The sequence below is a fragment of the Pseudophryne corroboree genome, chromosome 2, assembly GCF_028390025.1.
Source record: "Pseudophryne corroboree isolate aPseCor3 chromosome 2, aPseCor3.hap2, whole genome shotgun sequence".
Classification (NCBI taxonomy): domain Eukaryota; kingdom Metazoa; phylum Chordata; class Amphibia; order Anura; family Myobatrachidae; genus Pseudophryne; species Pseudophryne corroboree.
Genome location: NC_086445.1, coordinates 38,706,686 through 38,727,038, shown reverse-complemented (window position 1 = coordinate 38,727,038; position 20,353 = coordinate 38,706,686). Strand labels below are relative to the sequence as shown.

The window sequence follows — 20,353 nt, the reverse complement described above, 5'->3', positions numbered from 1 at the left end:
ACTTTGGATCATGGCCACACCCACTCTCATACCTATTCAACATGGTATATTACATCGATTGAGGTTATTCAAATATTATGATTAGTCATGTATTTAGTTTGTTCTATGGTCTTTTGTATGTTCTGTTACTGTCATGACTCATGATTAACTAAGTGATCAGACATTGTGCTTATTCTTGCGCTCCGGGTAGCGCGAGTAGCACGTCCGGTATTTGCGTTCCACTGCGGTGGAACGCATGGTATTTCCGGCGGAAGTTGTTCTCCGCCTTTTCCAGCGCTGAGAGAGTGTTTGGTCATGCGTTCCAAGATTAGTGGAACGCATGACACTTCCTGTTTGGCGTGATTATGAGATATTTAGTCTTTTCTACATGTAATATTCCCCTGAGATCCCTCACAGCGCTCTATTATATATCAGTGCCCATTGCTCACCTTTATCTTTGTTGTGCATTATTGTTAACAAGCACTATTGAGTCTTATATGTTTTTGATATCCCATGTTGCCTTGGTGTTATACAGGGTGGTTGTGGGTAAAGATCCATGGTTTAAATACCCATATGGTTTGGATTAACAGCTCATTCTGCTTTTGGCTGAGCTGTTTCAAGGATGCACAGTTGTTTGTCCTGAGGAAGGTCCCTAGTGGACCGAAACGTCGACATTTGCACATATGCACTTTTTGCTATGTTTTTTGTGAGTATATTGCCTATTAGATAAAGAACTTCTATTCTTCAAATGGTGAGTGCGCAATTCAAACAAATTGTATATATACATATATATATATATATATATATATTATACTCAGCCATATTGGGTGACATATACATTATACTCAGCCATATTGGGTGACATATATATATTATACTCAGCCATATTGGGTGACATATATATTATATTGTGCTGTATATGATGATAAACAAGGGAAGCCGAGGCTGTAATAACGATTTCAGTTGCGTCTCCTCTTCTAGGTGCATGTGTACAACCCGTACGATGATAATTACCAGACGGTTCCAGTAAACGCGCACCAGGCCGTCTACATCGACCATGGCTACTGCGGGCGCGGCTATGGTATGTGCCATCGTTGTGAAAGGATTGTAGTTTGTAGAGAGATTCCCTGCACCATTCCTGTGGGGTCTCAGATGTGTTTATAAAATGTATTGGGCACTCCTTGGCGGTGACCGACTTTGGGGGAGATTTATCAAATTTTGGAGAGGGATAAGGTACCAGCCAATCAGATCCTTACTGTGCTACAGGTTGTGCTAGAAAAATGACAGCTAGAAGCTGATTGGTGGTTGGTACTTTATCTCTTCAAGATTTGATAAATCTCCCTATTATGCGCTGATTATCTGTGCCGATTGCCGATCTGCGCCCGTCATAGAATTCCTATGCGGGGATGGTAAAGCTGTGGCTTATCCCGTCGTCTCAGTAACACCTTACATGTCCGCAGTCGGGTAACCCAAATCCTACTGGTGAGAGATCCCTGACACAAGAAAGGGTCATCTCTGGAGGCAGAAGTACCAGCTTTCTCTATTACACAATGGTATTTGCATCATCTGCGTCTGCTGCAGAACGCGTCAGAGAGGAATGCGCCACAGCAGGGTGTAAAAGCACCAATGGGACTGACCCTAAGTGGCGCACAGGTTTGTTTGCAGCTAGCGAATGTTAGCAATCTGCGTCACAGCGACCATGCACAGCTCTGCATATCTCCATGGTGCGTCAGATGGGTCGGTTTTAGTGATGGCGGCTGTGCTAGCGCACGGAGAGTCAGGCTGTGTGATGTGTAAGCATGCAGACGTGCGGATATGCGCATCAACCTTCCGTTACCGTTCTGCATGTGACTGATAATCAGGTCCATTAAACACTAGAAGACGAGCAGGGCCCTCTGCCTCTGCGGTCTGTGGACTGTAATATTCTGCGACTGGGTTTTTACCGCATATTCCCTTTAGTACATCACGCCCACTATGCGTTGTATTCTTATTACATTCTTGTGTCATTTTTTTTTTTTTTTTTTTCAGACCTTGTTTTTATTGCATGTATTGCGTATTTATAGAGCGGTGCCTACACATCTTATCTAACAGTAATTATACTCAGTGCTGATGTATTGCATTGCCAGTGATGGGGGGCACAGAGAACGCAGGTGGGCTGCCAGAGGGCACCTAGGTGGGACATGACTGAGAACCGCTGTGTCACGGGAGTGTGTCCTAATGATGTAACATTTGTGGTAGTGTTGTGCTGCCCTCTACTGGTCACACTGCATAACAAGGCACTATGGGGGTCATTCAGATCTGATCGCTGGGTTGCGTTTTTAGCTGTCCTGCATTCAGATAGTCTCCGCCTACAGGGGGAGTGTATTTTCACCGTACAAGTGTGCGTTCCTATGTGTACGCTGAGCTGCTAAAGTCCACTGTGTGCAGCCCAGGACTTACTCCTACAATGCGATACACACAGGCTGATCGGGGCCAGAGCTGATGTCACACACCCTCCCTGAAAACGCTTGGGAACGCCTGCTTTTCTCCAGACACTCCCAGTAAACGGTCAGTTACCGCCCACAAACGGCCTCTTCCTGTCACTCACCTTGCGGACACCCCCGTGCAAACTGATTTTTTGCACCATCCCGTCGCTGACCAGCAATGCCCTTTGTTGTTGATTGACGCACGTGTGCATTGCGGTGCATGCGCAGTTAGTTCCACTGTATTTCAGTCACCGTAGGTTTGATGTGGCTTGTCCCTTACACATAGTGGAAGCTGAAATCTCTGTGTAGACCAGAGGTGCACTAGACATGGGCGTATGTACCTCAGGTCTGATTCAGATGCGGGCGCAATTGGCGATATTAATGTGGAGCGATTGTTATCCATTACGCATGCACCGTAGCCAAGCGTTTGATCTGCGATGCTGCTCGCACTGAGGAAACGCTGGCAGAATGAGTGACAGGGAGCCACCGTTTGGGCGAGGTAACGGGTCAGGTGGACAGATGAACACGGACATGTCGGAACCGGCGAGACCCCGTCTCCCTGGCAGCATGAGAGCTCTCCGTGTGTCAGAGTGTGAGACAGGTCAGACTTTCTCAGAGGGTGAGCGGCTGCCTGATCTGCGCCAATGTTTGCGCTCTTGTACCTCATCAGGCGGCTATGAGCGGGCAGTAGTAGGCGGCCCTATGCCCGGGGAAGCTTCGTAGACATTAGCATATTTTAGCAGTTGCGATACGTGAGATGGCAGTTGCTTGCGTATCTGAATCAGGCACATTGGCCCCTGGGTTGAGGGGGGCCCACACTGAAAACCTGGCACCCATAATTTATACTGACCTCTCCGCCAATGCTGCTGTAATCATCAATATAATCCCTGGGAATATGGCCTGGGCTCCATTTTCCTGAATACCTGTGCAAGTGCAGTAGAGAAATCACTGGAAAAATAATGCAGGCGCCATTTTTCCTGGGCCTACCCAGCACTGCACGGGAGGGGCAAATCTACCTCTATGTCGGACATGACGTACCAAATCTCTGCGCCCCGGGACTGGTGGCGCTGATCCCTGCACAATATGGATGTCTAATACAAATTTTATCAAAGAACGGTCTTGGGGGGGTTATTCAGACCCGATCGCTCCTCTTTGAATTTGCAGTGGTCTGCAATCAGATAGCTGCCGCCCAGACAGAGCGAATAACTGCCTCGTGGAAGTCTGCGTACGGCTTGCAAAAATCTTGGCAATCGCCGGTCAGCTGCAAATCCATTCGCAACTCGCTCACCATCGAATGATTTTTTTCCCAGTGTGTGCAGTCTGTGCGCAGCCCAGGACCTACTCCTACAGCGCGAAATAAACGCGGTGATCAGGCCGGCGCTGACGTCACACACCCGCCCTGAAAACACCACTTACCACCCCAAACGTCTGCTTCCTGTCAATCAATTTGCGTACGCCTATCGATCAAAAAAGACACTGGATTTTTCGCAGTTTGGCCTCGTGCATGTGTACTACGATTGCAGCCACAAAATGTCTGACTGTTCTATTAGAGGGATGGAGGAAGCAGGGAGGCGCTGCATGGTAGTAACTCAGCAATAGTCAGCATGACGGGAGACGGATCAGACCCGTGTGGCTGAGATACCATATATGTATTATGCTGCGCATTACTATGCCGATCCCCCACCACACAGAGGGCAGGATGTACTAAAGGGAAAATGCGGTAACCCCCCCCCCCCCCCCCCCCCTCACACACACACACATTTTAAGGGTTTTTACTGCATTATCATATGTACTAACCCCCGGCCGCCGCATGGTGATACCGTATAGAAGCCTATGGGTTTCTTAATGCCGGCAGCCGCAACCCTCCACCGCCCCGCGACACTGACATTGACCCCCCTTCCCCCGGCATACCTCCGTTAAGGCAGCCCTGGTCCCGGAAGCTAAACTCCTCCTCCCGCTAGCAACACTGCCGAAGGTCAGGGAGGAGGAGGAGGCGCCCGGGACAGCCTGCTGCCTGCATTCCGTGCAGGGAGGAGATGGCGACCCCAGGGAGGTGACGGAGCCCCCCCCCCCCCCCCCCCCACACACACACACCACCTCACAGAGGCCTCCGTCACCGCATTGCAATGTTAATCGCATATGTCAGTACATATACAATTTGCATCACTGCAATGGCGGCGAGGGGTGGCGATGTATGTTAATACATCCCGCCAAGAAAATGAACTGAGGGGCATCAATCACCCTGGACTCCTGCATCTCCTGGCGGATGTGACGGCCGGCTGCACCCTGGACATTGCAGCTTTTTATTTCAATACTCCTGATCATGTTCAGTGAATGCCAATATAAAGCCATGTGCCTATATTACTGTAATGCCAGTCATTAGCCCCTCCCAGTCATTAACTCCACCCACTGCGATCTGTCACATCCACCACAGCGGCTATAGCATCTCTCTTCCAGGGCTACCTGATAACGCACTCAGGGTGGGGTTCATGGTAACAGGCACCGACATCTACATCCCCCCTCGTCCTATTCAACATTATATACTGTATATTATACAATTGTTCGGACAGAGGCGACCACTTACCTGCCCCGGGGATCAGCCTCTATATTCTGTGCGTTTATGCTATGGCCACCCTCCATGTACTGCGCCGTGTAATATGTCTGCGCTCTATACATAAACCATGATAACCACAATATATAGTCATTGTTGCTGTCTGATCCTCTTCATCATTCCCTCCAGCTCCCGGCCTGACGCACGTCATCGTGAGAGACGACCGCGACGCCTATGGAGAACAAATGGCGCTGGGCCTGCTGGCCGGGGCCCTCACCACCTCCGCCCTCAGCTCCCTCATCTGGCTGCCTTGCTGGTTTTAGGGGTCTCGCCTGGAAGAGGAGGAGAGAGCAGGAAAGCCGGAGCCATGTGTTGCGGGACGTACCCACCTGGCAGCCGCGGTTACTTACCTTGCAGTATCTCCATAGGTTCTGCATGTGTCCTACATGTAGCGTATACATTGCATGATGCTGTTCCTCCTTTTAGGATAGCGGACGGTTGTGTCTCTATAGATATCGTCACCTTTCACTTTTTATAAGGAAATAATCATTAACTTCCCGCAAATGATGCCGTGATGCTTTATTATAAACCCCTATATATAGCCTGTTTCCCCTATTATATCAACAGGACACCTATTGGAGTAGACTGTGGGAGGTCTCACGCGTCACTTTCAGAGTCGAGGCTCAGATTTATCAAGCCTTGGAGAGTGATAAATTGCACAGTGATAAAGTGCCAACCAATCACCTCCTAACTGTCATTTTCAAACACACCCTGTAACATGACAACTAGGAGCTGATTGGCTGGCACTTCATCACCGTGCAGTTTATCTCTCTCCAAGGCTTGATAAATCTGGTCCTGAGTTGCAGTCATTGATTGTCCTGTGGCTTACTGTGTATTATTTTACTGGATAATGCTGACATTTGTTTTAAAAAGCAAGATTTGTAGATCTTTCATTGCTGAATAAATCAAGATTACCCCCATTCCTAAGAGGCGCTGTCTTTAGAAGTTATAACCTAGTAACGTCATGCACAATCAGACTGTATGTACTAAATATTTAGCCACCAGGGGGCAGCATTGGAGCCTAGTGCTGATGTCTCCTTTAGGAAACACTGGCAGCTCCCACTACAATTATCTGTTTAACATTTATTTCACTGAACACAGACAAAAGTAATTATGACCCCAAAATAGAGGCTATTGGGGGTCATTCCGACCCGTTCGCACGCAGCGATTCTTCGCTGCAGTGCTAACGGGTCGGAAATGCGCATGCACGGCGGTCACATTGCGCACATGCGCCGTTGCCTGGCGATGATCGCCAGCGACAAATGTGATCGCAGCGGCGACCGCAAGAAGATGGACAGGCGGGAGGCATTCTGGGGCGGATACTCACCGTTTTCCAGGCGTGGTGAGTCCTACGCAGACCTGTCGAGGCGTTTGGAGGGCGGATGTCTGACGTCAGGACCGGGACCTTCATCGATGGAGCCGTCGCACAGGGTTAGTAACTCTTACCCTAGTCTTGTCTTGCAGGAAACTTTTTTAGCTTAGCAGGGCTGCACAAGCGACCGTAGCCCTGCTATGCTAAAATACACTCCCCCATAGGCGGAGATTAGTTGATCGCACCAGCAGCAAAAAGTTGCTTGGTGCGATCAACTCGGAATGAGGGCCATTATACTACTGGCCGTGCGGAGGCCGGTCCTGCTGAGTGACAGCGTTACTATATCCCATCATTGCTCCACAGCTTTAGACAGTCGAAACTGCTGGGAGCGGTAAAGCACGGTGGGAGGTACCGCTTCAGAAATGCAGCTGTACCCAACAGTGATGGAAAAGGTATCGGCCTATGCTGGCCAGAGCTTTGTCTCCCTCCTGTGGTGGTAGAGAGGTATTGCATGGACCACGTTTGCTATTGAGGGAGAAGTGTTGGAATAAACTATTCCAATCTGTTGGAATGACCTAATAAGCGCCTGTCAGCTGGTGACAGGTCCTCGGAGGCCTGGGTTCCTGGTGAGCTCTAGTGACGTCAGTATGAGAACATGCTAACCATATGTAGGTGACAATGAGGGATCTCCTATGGCTGCACTTCCAGTTCTTCCCCTCCTGTCCCCTCCACACTATGGGGCTAAAATAAGAATTTACTTACCGATAATTCTATTTCTCGGAGTCCGTAGTGGATGCTGGGGTTCCTGAAAGGACCATGGGGAATAGCGGCTCCGCAGGAGACAGGGCACAAAAGTAAAGCTTTTACAGGTCAGGTGGTGTGTACTGGCTCCTCCCCCCATGACCCTCCTCCAGACTCCAGTTAGGTACTGTGCCCGGACGAGCGTACACAATAAGGGAGGATTTTGAATCCCGGGTAAGACTCATACCAGCCACACCAATCACACCGTACAACTTGTGATCTAAACCCAGTTAACAGTATGATAACAGAGGAGCCTCTGAAAGATGGCTTCCTAAACAATAACCCGAATTAGTTAACAATAACTATGCACAAGTATTGCAGATAATCCGCACTTGGGATGGGCGCCCAGCATCCACTACGGACTCCGAGAAATAGAATTATCGGTAGGTAAATTCTTATTTTCTCTATCGTCCTAAGTGGATGCTGGGGTTCCTGAAAGGACCATGGGGATTATACCAAAGCTCCCAAACGGGCGGGAGAGTGCGGATGACTCTGCAGCACCGAATGAGAGAACTCCAGGTCCTCCTTTGCCAGGGTATCAAATTTGTAAAAATTTACAAACGTGTTCTCCCCTGACCACGTAGCTGCTCGGCAGAGTTGTAATGCCGAGACCCCTCGGGCAGCCGCCCAAGATGAGCCCACCTTCCTTGCGGAATGGGCCTTAACAGATTTAGGCTGTGGCAGGCCTGCCACAGAATGTACAAGTTGAATTTTGTTACAAATCCAACGAGCAATCGACTGCTTAGAAGCAGGTGCACCCAACTTGTTGGGTGCATACAGTATAAACAGCGAGTCAGATTTTCTGACTCCAGCCGTCCTTTAAATGTATATTTTTAAGGCTCTGACAACGTCCAACAACTTGGAGTCCTTCAAGTCGTCTGTAGCCGCAGGCACTACAATAGGCTGGTTCAGGTGAAACGCTGATACCACCTTAGGGAGAAAATGCGGACGCGTCCGCAGCTCTGCCCTATGTCGAATGGAAAATTAAATAAGGGCTTTTATAAGACAAAGCCGCCAGTTCAGATACTCTCCCGGCCGAAGCCAGGGCCAGTAACATAGTCACTTTCCATGTGAGATATTTCAAATCCACATTCTTTAGTGGTTCAAACCAATTGGATCTGAGGAAATCTAAAACTACATTTAGATCCTACGGTGCCACCTTAGGCACCACAGGAGGCTGTATATGCAGTACTCCTTTGATAAAAATCTGGACCTCAGGGACTGAGGCCAATTCTTTTTGGAAGAATATTGATAGGGCCGAAATTTGAACCTTAATAGATCCCAATTTGAGACCCATAGACAATCCTGATTGCAGGAAATGTAGGAAAACGACCCAGTTGAAATTCCTCCATCGGAGCACTCCGCTGCTCGCACCACGCAACATATTTTCGCCAAATACGGCGATAATGCTTCGCGGTGACTTCCTTCCTTGCCTTTATCAAGGTAGGAATGACTTCTTCTGGAACGCCTTTTCCTTTTAGGATCTGGCAGTCAAACGCCATGCCGTCAAACGCAGCCGCGGTAAGACTTGAAAAAGACAAGGACCCTGCTGAAGCAGGTCCCTTCTCAGAAGTAGAGGCCACGGATCGTCCGTGACCATCTCTTGAAGTTCCGGGTACCAAGTCCTTCTTGGCCAATCCGGAGCCACTAGTCTTACTCCTCTTTGCCGTATAATCCTCAAAACCTTTGGTATGAGAGGCAGAGGAGGAAACACCTATACCGACTGGTACACCCAATGTGTTACCAGCGCGTCCACAGCTATTGCCTGCGGATCTCTTGACCTGGCGCAATACCTGTCCAGTGTCTTGTTGAGGCGAGACGCCATCATGTCCACCATTGGTTTTACCCAACGGTTTAATAGCATGTGGAAAACTTCTGGATGAAGTCCCCACTCTCCCGGGTGAAGGTCGTGTCTGCTGAGGAAGTCTGCTTCCCAGTTGTCCACGCCCGGGATGAATACTGCTGACAGTGCTATCACGTGATTCTCCGCCCAGCGAAGGATCCTGGCAGCTTCTGCCATTGCCCTCCTGCTTCTTGTGCCGCCCTGTCTGTTTACATGGGCGACTGCCGTGATGTTGTCCGACTGGATCAACACCGGTCTTCCTTGAAGCAGAGGTTTCGCCTGGCTTAGAGCATTGTAGATTGCTCTTAGTTCCAGAATGCTTATGTGAAGAGACTTTTTCAGGCTCGACCACACTCCCTGGAAATTTCTTCCCTGTGTGACTGCTCCCCAGCCTCTCAGGCTGGCCCGAATCTGCGGCCCTCCAATAGATGAGCCTCCTGCAACCACCACAGAAGGGATACCCTTGTCCTCGGCGACAGGGTTATCCGCAGGTGCATCTGAAGATGCGACCCTGACCATTTGTCCAACAGATCCCTTTGCATGGAATCTGCCGAAAGGGATTGCTTCGTAAGAAGCTACCATTTTTTCCCAGGACTCTTGTGCATTGATGTACAGACACCTTTCCTGGTTTTAGGAGGTTCCTGACCAGGTCAGATAACTCCTTGGCTTTTTCTTCGGGAAGAAAAACCTTTTTCTGAACTGTGTCCAGAATCATCCCCAGGAACAGCAGACGAGTTGTCGGCATTAATTGGGATTTTGGAATATTCAGAATCCATCCGTGCTGCTTTAGCACCTCTTGAGATAGTGCTAAACCCATCTCTAGCTGTTCTCTGGACCTTGCCCTTAATAGGAGATCGTCCAAGTATGGGATAATTAATACGCCTTTTCTTCGAAGAAGAAATATTATCTCGGCCATTACCTTTGTAAAGACCCGAGATGCCGTGGACAAACCAAACGGCAGCGTCTGAAACTGATAGTGACAGTTTTGTACAACGAACCTGAGGTACCCCTGGTGTGAGGGGTAATTGGAACGTGGAGATACGCATCCTTGATGTCCAAGGATACCATAAAGTCCCCTTCTTCCAGGTTCGCTATCACTGCTCTGAGTGACTCCATCTTGAACTTGAACTTCTTTATGTACAGGTTCAAGGACTTCAGATTTAGAATAGGCCTTACCGAGCCATCCGGCTTCGGTACCACAAAAAGAGTGGAATAATACCCCTTCCCTTGTTGTAGAAGAGGTACCTTGACTATCACCTGCTGAGAATACAGCTTGTGAATGGCTTCCAAAACCGTCTCCCTTTCTGAGGGGGACGTTGGTAAAGCAGACTTCAGGAAACGGCGAGGTGGCTCTGTCTCTAATTTCAACCTGTACCCCTGAGATATTATCTGCAGGATCCAGGGATTTACCTGCGAGTGAGCCCACTGCGCGCTGTAATTCTTGAGACGACCGCCTACCGCCCCCGAGTCCGCTTGCGAAGCCCCAGCGTCATGCTGAGGCTTTTGTAGAAGCCGGGGAGGGCTTCTGTTCCTGGGAAGGAGCTGCCTGTTGCTGTCTCTTCCCTCGTCCTCTGCCTCGTGGCAGATATGAATAGCCCTTTGCTCTCTTATTTTTAAAGGAACGAAAGGGCTGCGGTTGAAAGGTCGGTGCCTTTTTCTGTTGGGGAGTGACTTGAGGTAGAAAGGTGGATTTCCCGGCCGTAGCCGTGGCCACCAAATCCGATAGACCGACCCCAAATAACTCCTCTACGCATCGCCTGTCCACTGTCGTGTCCATAAAGCTCTTCTGGCCGAAATGGACATAGCACTTACCCGTGATGCCAGTGTGCAGATATCTCTCTGTGCATCACGCATATAAAAAAATGCATCCTTTATTTGTTCTAACGACAGTAAAATATTGTCCCTGTCCAGGGTATCAATATTTTCGATCAGGGACTCTGACCAAACTACCCCAGCACTGCACATCCAGGCAGTCGCAATATCTGGTCGTAGTATAACACCTGCATGTGTGTATATACCTTTTTGGATATTTTCCATCCTCCTATCTGATGGATCTTTAAGTGCGGCCGTCTCAGGAGAGGGTAACGCCACTTGTTTTTATAAGCGTGTTAGCGCTTTGTCCACCCTAGGAGGTGTTTCCCAGCGCTCCCTAACCTCTGGCGGGAAAGGGTATAAAGCCAATAACTTCTTTGAAATTAGCAGTTTTTTTATCGGGGCACCCCACGCTTCATCACACACGTCATTTAATTCTTCTGATTCGGTAAAAACTACTGGTAGTTTTTTCACACCCCACATAATACCCTGTTTAGTGGTACCTGTAGTATCAGCTAAATGTAACATCTCCTTTATTGCCAAAATCATATAACGTGTGGCCCTACTGGAAAATACGGTTAATTCGTCACCTTCACCACCGGAATCAGTGCCTGTGTCTGGGTCTGTGTCGACCGACTGAGGCAAGGGGCGTTTTACAGCCCCTGACGGTATTTGAGGCGCCTGGACAGGCACTAATTGAGTGTCCGGCCGCCTCATGTCGGCAAACGACTGCTTAAGCGAGTTGACGCTATCCCGTAATTCCACAAATAAAGGCATCCATTCTGGTGTCGACCCCCTAGGAGGTGACATCCTCATATTTGGCAATTGCTCCGCCTCCACACCAATAACGTCCTCATACATGTCGACACACACGTACCGACACACAGCAGACACACAGGGAATGCTCTATACGAAGACAGGACCCACTAGCCCTTTGGGGAGACAGAGGGAGAGTCTGCCAGCACACACCAAAAAGCGCTATATATGACAGGGATAGCCTTATGATTAAGTGCTCCCTTATAGCTGCTTTTATATTAATATATTGCCATTTATTTTGCCCCCCCTCTCTGTTATACCCTGTTTCTGTAGTGCAGTGCAGGGGAGAGACCTGGGAGCCTTCCTGACCAGCGGAGCTGTGACAGAAAATGGCGCCGTGTGCTGAGGAGATAGGCCCCGCCCCTTTTTCGGCGGGCTCGTCTCCCGCTATTTAGTACATTTAGGCAGGGGTAAATATCTCCATATAGCCTCTGGGGCTATATGTGAGGTATTTTTAGCCTTTTTAAAGGTTTTCATTTGCCTCCCAGGGCGCCCCCCCCCAGCGCCCTGCACCCTCAGTGACTGCCGTGTGAAGTGTGCTGAGAGGAAAATGGCGCACAGCTGCAGTGCTGTGCGCTACCTTAAGAAGACTGCAGGAGTCTTCAGCCGCCGATTCTGGACCTCTTCTTGCTTCAGCATCTGTGAGGGGGCCGGCGGCGTGGCTCCGGTGACCATCCAGGCTGTACCTGTGATCGTCCCTCTGGAGCTTCATGTCCAGTAGCCAAGAAGCCAATCCATCCTGCACGCAGGTGAGTTCACTTCTTCTCCCCTCTGTCCCTCGTTGCAGTGATCCTGTTGCCAGCAGGAATCACTGTAAAATAAAAAACCTAAGCTAAACTCTCTAAGCAGCTCTTTATGAGAGCCACCTAGAATTGCACCCTTCTCGGCCGGGCACAAAAATCTAACTGGAGTCTGGAGGAGGGTCATGGGGGGAGGAGCCAGTACACACCACCTGACCTGTAAAAGCTTTACTTTTGTGCCCTGTCTCCTGCGGAGCCGCTATTCCCCATGGTCCTTTCAGGAACCCCAGCATCCACTTAGGACGATAGAGAAAAATAAATGCATCAGGATACTGTTAGTACACACGTCTCCCCAATCTGTGGTGTCGCATTTTCATCTGCAAGTCCCAAGAGTGCAAGTAGCGGAATTGATTTAGAGCGCTGGGACCCCAGGGCCTCCTATCCCAGTGTACAGACAGATTGTGATAGATTGCAGTGTAAATGCCCCGGACTGAATGTGCAGGGAGCTCACACAGCACAGCTAGATTACCTCCACAGAGGATAGGAGTCTCCTAATAAGAAGGATCCGTCTCTTTATCAATAGGAACAGCGTGTCACGTAGCGTTCCTCTCTGTAGCCGGAACACACGTCTGTCACCCTCACCCATTAGAAGGATCAGCCCTCATTGACACGACACAGAGGGGCTTATTCACTCATTTTCGGGGTTTTGACATGATCAATATCATTTCTTATCACCACTATTCGCAGCAAGTAGAAATTAAGGGGCTGTTTATCGCACACAACGAGTTATAAAAGTCGTTGTGTATGATAAATGTGTTCCAGCCAATCAGCTTCCAACTGTGTTTGTAAAATAACAGGAGCTGATTGGCTGGAGCACCGTTTATACACGAGTTTTAAAACTCGCTGTGGATAAAACTCATTGATAAATCAGCCCCAGAGTACCGCGGTATGTACTATTGATCAGGGACAGGGACTCCAATAGGAGCCGTCCCTGCGATGTGTAAATGTAAAGGGATCGCATTAACCAACATTTTACGTCCACGTTCTCCCCCTGAGCTCACCTTAGGACACCTGTGTTACAGTTTCACAGGTGTAGCGCCCCAGGTGTGCAGCCATAGGGCAGAAGTTCAATGGTGCGAGCGTTGGGGCATCCTTGTACACAAGTGGCGGATTAGAACTGGTGGGTGTCTCTGGGCAACTTACAGCAGCTGTGGAATTAGCATATATTCGCAGTAACGCTGCGTACAAAGACACGGTGCTGAATGAAAAAACCTCCACCCTTAAATCAGTTCCCTAATCTTTACATACCCTGCCCAAGGCTTCATTCAGGCTCTCTGGGGGAAACTGGCTCCAGAAGGAGAGTGGCGCGGTCCCGGGACATCAGCCGCAGCTCTCTGACCCCCCTTCTTGGCCGGCTAGGACTCATACCTGCCTCGCACCTTCATTTGACCTCGGGAGGCTCCATTGCAAGACCTGCTCAGTGGAATGGAACCAGAGCAACCAGTAGCACCTGGGGGCTGCAGATACCCTTCACCAGGAAATAAGGTACATTTACATTTTATTTAGCGCAGCGCTGGGACTTGACCCTTTAGGCAATACTTCTACCACAATGACACATGTAAACACATTTAATGTACACAGGGCGAATAGTGACGATATTTCCACATAATGGAGCATGGAAAGTTTAAACCCTCTCCGTGTCACTATGGCTATCTTGGCCGCTTTGCAGCTTCTCTTAGTCACCCCGTGTGTGAGGCTACACTTCACTGGATTATGGTAGAAAAGTTAAGTATTACACTATTGAAAAGGGCTGGTAGTGAAAGGGGTAAGAGAGAAAGGGGTGGTAGTGAAAAGGGGGTAAGAGAGAAAGGGGGTGGTAGTGAAAAGGGGTAAGAGAGAAAGGGGTGGTAGTGAAAGAGTAAGAGAGAAAGGGGTGGTAGTGAAAGAGTAAGAGAGAAAGGGGTGGTAGTGAAAGAGTAAGAGAGAAAGGGGTGGTAGTGAAAGGGGTAAGAGAGAAAGGGGTGGTAGTGAAAGAGTAAGAGAGAAAGGGGTGGTAGTGAAAGAGTAAGAGAGAAAGGGGTGGTAGTGAAAGAGTAAGAGAGAAAGGGGTGGTAGTGAAAGAGTAAGAGAGAAAGGGGGTGGTAGTGAAAGGGGTAAGAGAGAAAGGGGTGGTAGTGAAAGGGGTAAGAGAGAAAGGGGTGGTAGTGAAAGAGTAAGAGAGAAAGGGGTGGTAGTGAAGGGGCAAGAGAGAAAGGGGTGGTAGTGAAAGGGGTAAGAGAGAAAGGGGTGGTAGTGAAAGGGGTAAGAGAGAAAGGGGTGGCAGTGAAAGGGGTAAGAGAGAGGGTCTGGTAGTGAAAGGGGTGGTAGTGAAGGGGTAAGAGAGAAAGGGTCTGGTAGTGAAAGGGGGTGGTAGTGAAGGCGTAAGAGAGAAAGGGTCCTGGTAGTGAAGGGGTAAGAGAGAAAGGGTCTGGTAGTGAAGGGGTAAGAGAGAAAGGGGTAAGAGAGAAAGGGGAAAGAGAGAAAGGGGTGGTAGTGAAGGGGTAAGAGAGAAAGGGGGTGGTAGTGAGAAGGGGTAAGAGAGAAAGGGGTGGTAGTGAAGGGTAAGAGAGAAAGGGGTGGTAGTGAAAGGGTGGTAGTGAAAGGGTAAGAGAGAAAGGGGTGGTAGTGAAAAGGGTGGTAGTGAAAGGGGTAAGAGAGAAAAGGGGTGGTAGTGAAAGGGGTAAGAGAGAAAGGTGGTAGTGAAAGGGGTAAGAGAGAAAGGTGGTAGTGAAAGGGGTAAGAGAGAAAAAAGGGGTAAGAGAGAAAGGGTCTGGTAGTGAAAGGGGTAAGAGAGAAGGGTGGTAGTGAAAGGGGTAAGAGAGAAAGGGGTGGTAGTGAAAGGGGTGGTAGTGAAAGGGGAAAGAGAAAGGGGTAAGAGAGAAAGGGGTGGTGATATCGCTAATGCTGTCTAGGTAGCATGTTGTCCAGTTTCCTTCAAGTATCATGTCACTTCTGGATATCAGGTCATAATGTATTGCTGAGAGAACCCAAAAAGACACACAGCCGTATGTCTCATAGGTAATCTATTTACTGTAGTTTCTTCAGAGCATATATAAGGCACATTGTACATATTAGTCATGGTGGTCAGCTCACATTACTGTCCCCGAAGGTGGGGGCACACTCAGTATAACATATGTTCTTTCCATCTTTGGTAATCAGCAAATGTGCAGTGTACAGTTCATTTTACAACAAATTACATCACACACTTTCTATAGATGTTTCTCCCCACCAACAGAGTATATTCTTAACTCTGTACTTATACTGCTGTCTTCAGCTGTCCCTTACTTCATATAGATAAATATAGTACAGAGAAGTTTGCTGACCATCTCTAAGCTCAATACAGTTCATTAAATCTGTTTCATATAGTGAGGCTTATAACATATTCAGCCCTTACTTGGAACTCACTTCTTCATTTAACATAAAAACATCTCCTATATGTGTATTTATCCATTTGATTATTATAACACAATATAGTAATAAAACATTAAGCTAACATTTTCCCTCCTTTTTATAATAAATCAAAGATTACAGGTTTATCTAGCACATTCCTAACAAGTCTATGCAATAACAGTCTACTCTAATGATACTGATGGCTACCTATCTCCCTACAGGTAGGAAGCTACACCCTATTTGTCACAAAATTGGTGTCTTTGTCTTGGCTTTGGTTGGTAGACCTTTGATTCATATCCATTAGGGCAGACTGTTGTTGGACCTGCTTCGCTAGATGCTTCTGTATTGATCTATATTTGGAGGTGTCCAAAGCATCTTTTACTCGTTTCTGGCAAACTGAAAAACAACAAAGCAGCATCTTAAAACACAAATATAATATAATTGCAATTCCAACTGCTTTTAACAAAAACATTAGGATTCCTACAATCCATCCTTTAATTCCACTGAACCATGAAACTGGATTCAGCCATGACAGCCAACCCCATTCACCCTCTAGTGTATCAGGGATATTATGTTTGTTGGCATAAGTCAGTTTTGCATCTTCTATCTCTTGTATATGTTTTTCAACCATTTCTTGAGCATTATCTGTTTCATTGGTAATAAATGTACAACACAACTTTCCTGTCTGTGTGTACAATGTCATGCAATAACCTCCTGTCTGAGCTGTTAAGTAATCCAACAAAAGCCTGTGTTGTAACTGTTCTTTTTTTATCTCTTGAATTTCTTTACCTACATATCTGAAGGTACTATCATACATTTCAGTAATGTCATCTAAGAGTCCTGCAAGAGATTCAACTCTGTAATATGCATTTGATCCAAAGAGGTCCAGAAATCCCATTCTCTCATGCCAGGGTGCATAGATTAGTTTCTTTGCATTTCTCCCTGCTTGCTTTACCTCTCTCCTACCTCTGTGCATAGGACTATACTTGTTCACATGACCTTTTTCTAAACTTTAATACAAAGAATGTACATTTTTTTTTGTTTCTTATCCAAACTTAACTTTCAAAAGTTTGCAGTGTGATGCATGTACCCAAGCCGCTCTGTCCTTCAATTTCACAGATGTTGGTGTAGTTATTAACACCTGGAATGGACCATCATATCTGGGCTCTAGAGATTTCCTTACGTGTCTCTTCAGGTACACCCAATCTCCTGGCTGGAGATGATGTGGATTCTGATCTGCTGTAGAATCTGGAAGGGAATTATGTGCTACAACATGAAGATGGGTTAGTCTCTCAGTTAGACTTTTCACATAAGCAGTTAAATCACCATGTTTATGCTGCAATTCCTGTGGATAATAACATCCTATCTTAGGTATACTACCAAACAAGATTTCATATGGTGAATAACCTGACTTTTTGTTAGGTGCAGTTCTAAGACTAAATAGTGCTAAAGGCAAACAGTCAACCCATCCCTTCCCTGTGTCTTGCATAGCCTTCATGAGCTTTGCCTTGATGCTATAGTTCGTATTCTTTTCTGGTCCACTTGCCTGTGGACGGTAGGCCGTGTGGAAGGCCTGTTGTATGCCCATGTCCTCCATGATATGAGTCATGACTGCTCCTGTGAAGTGACTTCCTCCATCTGATTCAATCACTTCTGGTACTCCATACCTGCATACTATTTCAGTCAATATTTTCTTTGCTGTATTCTTTGCTGTGGCTTTGGCTACTGGGAAGGCCTCTACCCATTTGGAGAAGGTATCGACACAAACCAGTACAAACTGGAACGGGCCTTGAGTTGGCATCTGAATATAGTCTATCTGTAGTCTCTGAAATGGCATATTGGCTTTTGGAATGGCTCCTGCTGGAGTCTTGGTTCTACTTCCTGGATTTGAAATTCCACATATCCAACATGCTTGTGTGTGCTTCTCTGCTGCCCCTTGGAATCCTGGGGCTATCCATTTTTGGTTGACTTGTCTTGTCATTTGATCTTTTCCTGCATGAGTAATTCCATGGCTTACTTGGCACATAGCTGAATATAGCACTCTTGGCAAACATGTCTTATCTTCTGTTTTCCAGAGTCCTGTATCTTGGTCTTGTATGGCTCCCTTCTTTAGCCATGTGGCTTTTTCTAAGGGACCTGCTTGATTCTGGAAAATGATGAGTTGCTGTAGATCAGCCATGTGTGCTGGGTTCTGAGTTTCATCTTCAGCTAGCATTATTTGTACTTCTGATTTGTCAGAGCTTTTGGCTGCTCTCTTTGCTTCGGCATCCGCCAAGTTATTTCCTCTTGTTTCTTTAGTTTGGTTCTTGGTGTGTGCTTGGATTTTTATGATGGCTACTTTGATTGGCTTGTCCAGAGCTTCAAATAGTTTCTTTATCAGATCTGCATGCTGTATCTGTTTTCCTGTAACTGTCTTGAAGTCTCTGCTTTTCCAAATCTGGCCATAATCTTGCGTAATTCCCCAAGCATATCTGGAGTCTGTGTATATATTAGCTGTTGTGTTTTCTGCATACTCCAGAGCTTTAGTGAGAGCTATTAGCTCTGCAGCTTGTGCTGATAGCTGTGCTGGTAAGCTTCCTGAGTCAATGATATCAGTCTCTGTTGTAACAGCATACCCTGTATATGGAGTTCCATTATCATAGTATCTTGATCCATCCACATAGAGGTTGTGCTGGGCATCAGGAAGGGCTGTGTCTGTGACATGAGGTAACAGTTGAGTCTCTTGTTCCATTAGAGCCATGCAGTCATGAGAAAAATTTGTATTGTGAATATCTTCATCACTTTCTGCATTCCCATAGTTCATGTGGTCCTCATCATCCTGGTTATTCTGGGTACCATTGCTAGAGATATTATATGTCTCTCTTCTCCCTCCTTTTGAATCTAGAGATTCATACTCTGCTCCTTCTTCCTGCAATAGGGCTGGTAGTAGAGTTGCTGGGTTGATGGTGGTACATCTCTTGATGGTGACATTTGTGGCACTTAGTAGAGCTACTTCATACTTGGTGAGTCTTGCGGCTGATAAGTGCTTGGTTCTGGCTTGCTGTAGTATTTCAGTCACCGCATGTGGTACCTGAATGATCAGTTCATGATTAAGCACAATGTCTATGCATTTCTGTTTGAGAACTGCTGTTGCTGCAACTGCTCTGATGCAGGTGGGTGCTCCTTGGATAATGTTGTCCAGTTTGCTTGAAAGATAAGCCACTGGTCGTTGCTTGCTTCCATGCGTCTGTGTAATGACTCCAAGTGGATGACCTCTTTCCTCATGGCAATAAAGAGTAAATGGCTTGGTGTAGTCTGGCAGACCCAATGCCGGTGGAGATGCTATGGCAGCCTTAAGGTTCTGAACTGCTTCTTCAACTTGTTCTGTGGTGTAGATTGGAGCATCTTTCTTTGTACTGTCATACAAAACTTGCATGTAGATAGAAGCATGTGGTATCCATTCTCTGCAGTACCCAACAAGACCTAGGAATGATCTGGTCTGTTTAATAGTCTTTGGTACTTTGGTTTGTAGAATAAGCCGTTTCCTTTCTTCAGTAAGGTGTCTGGCTCCTTGTGAGATACAGTGACCAAGGAAGATGACCTTCTTCTGGCATAGTTGAAGCTTTGCTTTGGAAGCTCTGCAGTTTTGTTCTTCCAAAAATTTCAACAGTGATACAGTCTCTTGTTTACATTGGTCTTCTGTGCTTGTGGATAGCAGTAGATCATCTACATACTGTATGAGCTGGGTGTTTTCTGGAAACACTGGTCTCCAAGCTTGTAAGATGAGTGACATTGCTTCGGTGTAATCTGATGGACTGGTTGCTCCTCCTTGTGGAAGTCTGGTCCAACAGTACTGTCTTCCATCATGGGTGAAGGCTAGCATTGCCTGTGATTCTTCAGTGATCGGTACGGAAAAATATGCGTTGGTCAAATCAATTACCGTAAACCAGGCCCCTGAAGGTGGGATCTGGTTCAGCAAGGTATGAGGATTTGGCACAATAGGAGAATTGATCACCAGTCTCTTGTTGACTTCTCTTAGATAATACAAAAAAACTATAACCAGGCGCTAATGTATCATTACCATATTTAGATGATAGTATTACTGGTAAAAAATCTTTGCTTTAAAAACGATGTTTCATTCTGCGTACAAACCAGCTGCAGGAGAAAGCTTGACTTGGGGTAAGTCAAGTCAAAAAGAACCGGCACTACACCGGTAACACTAGAACAACAAACGAATCCCCTCCTGCGCTATAAATGTTATGATATGGCTCAGAGTTCAATGAAAAACAAATATATAACTTATTATATTATATATATTTTTATTTTATTTGATAGTATTTCATATAAATATATGAATAAAATACACTTCAGACCGGTCAAATATGAAAAAACTTTAATAAATCTCTTGCCTAACTATAGGAGGTGGATCTTAGATAAACTTCTGTGCACAGAAAAAATGTGTAAAAATATGTAAAATTAATAAAAAATCAGTCCATATGAAAAAGGTTACCAGCTGGATTCACACCCATGAAATAGGTAGCATAATTCATGTGTTGTATTGTAATG

At 46.9% G+C, this 20,353-nt stretch overlaps 1 protein-coding gene across 6 annotated transcripts in view; it reads left to right on the top strand.

The window, feature by feature from the left end:
* The window catches only part of PLEKHB1 (pleckstrin homology domain containing B1), a 210,709-nt gene extending 205,000 nt beyond the window's left edge, over positions 1 to 5,709 (top strand). For all 6 annotated transcript variants that reach the window (XM_063951184.1, XM_063951186.1, XM_063951187.1 and 3 more), the window contains exons 6-7: positions 961 to 1,060; positions 5,185 to 5,709. In XM_063951184.1, coding sequence (XP_063807254.1) covers positions 961 to 1,060; positions 5,185 to 5,318 — 234 coding nt within the window. In that variant the 3' untranslated portion in view covers positions 5,319 to 5,709. The remainder of the gene's footprint in view (positions 1 to 960; positions 1,061 to 5,184) is intronic.
* The last annotated feature ends 14,644 nt before the right edge of the window (positions 5,710 to 20,353 follow it).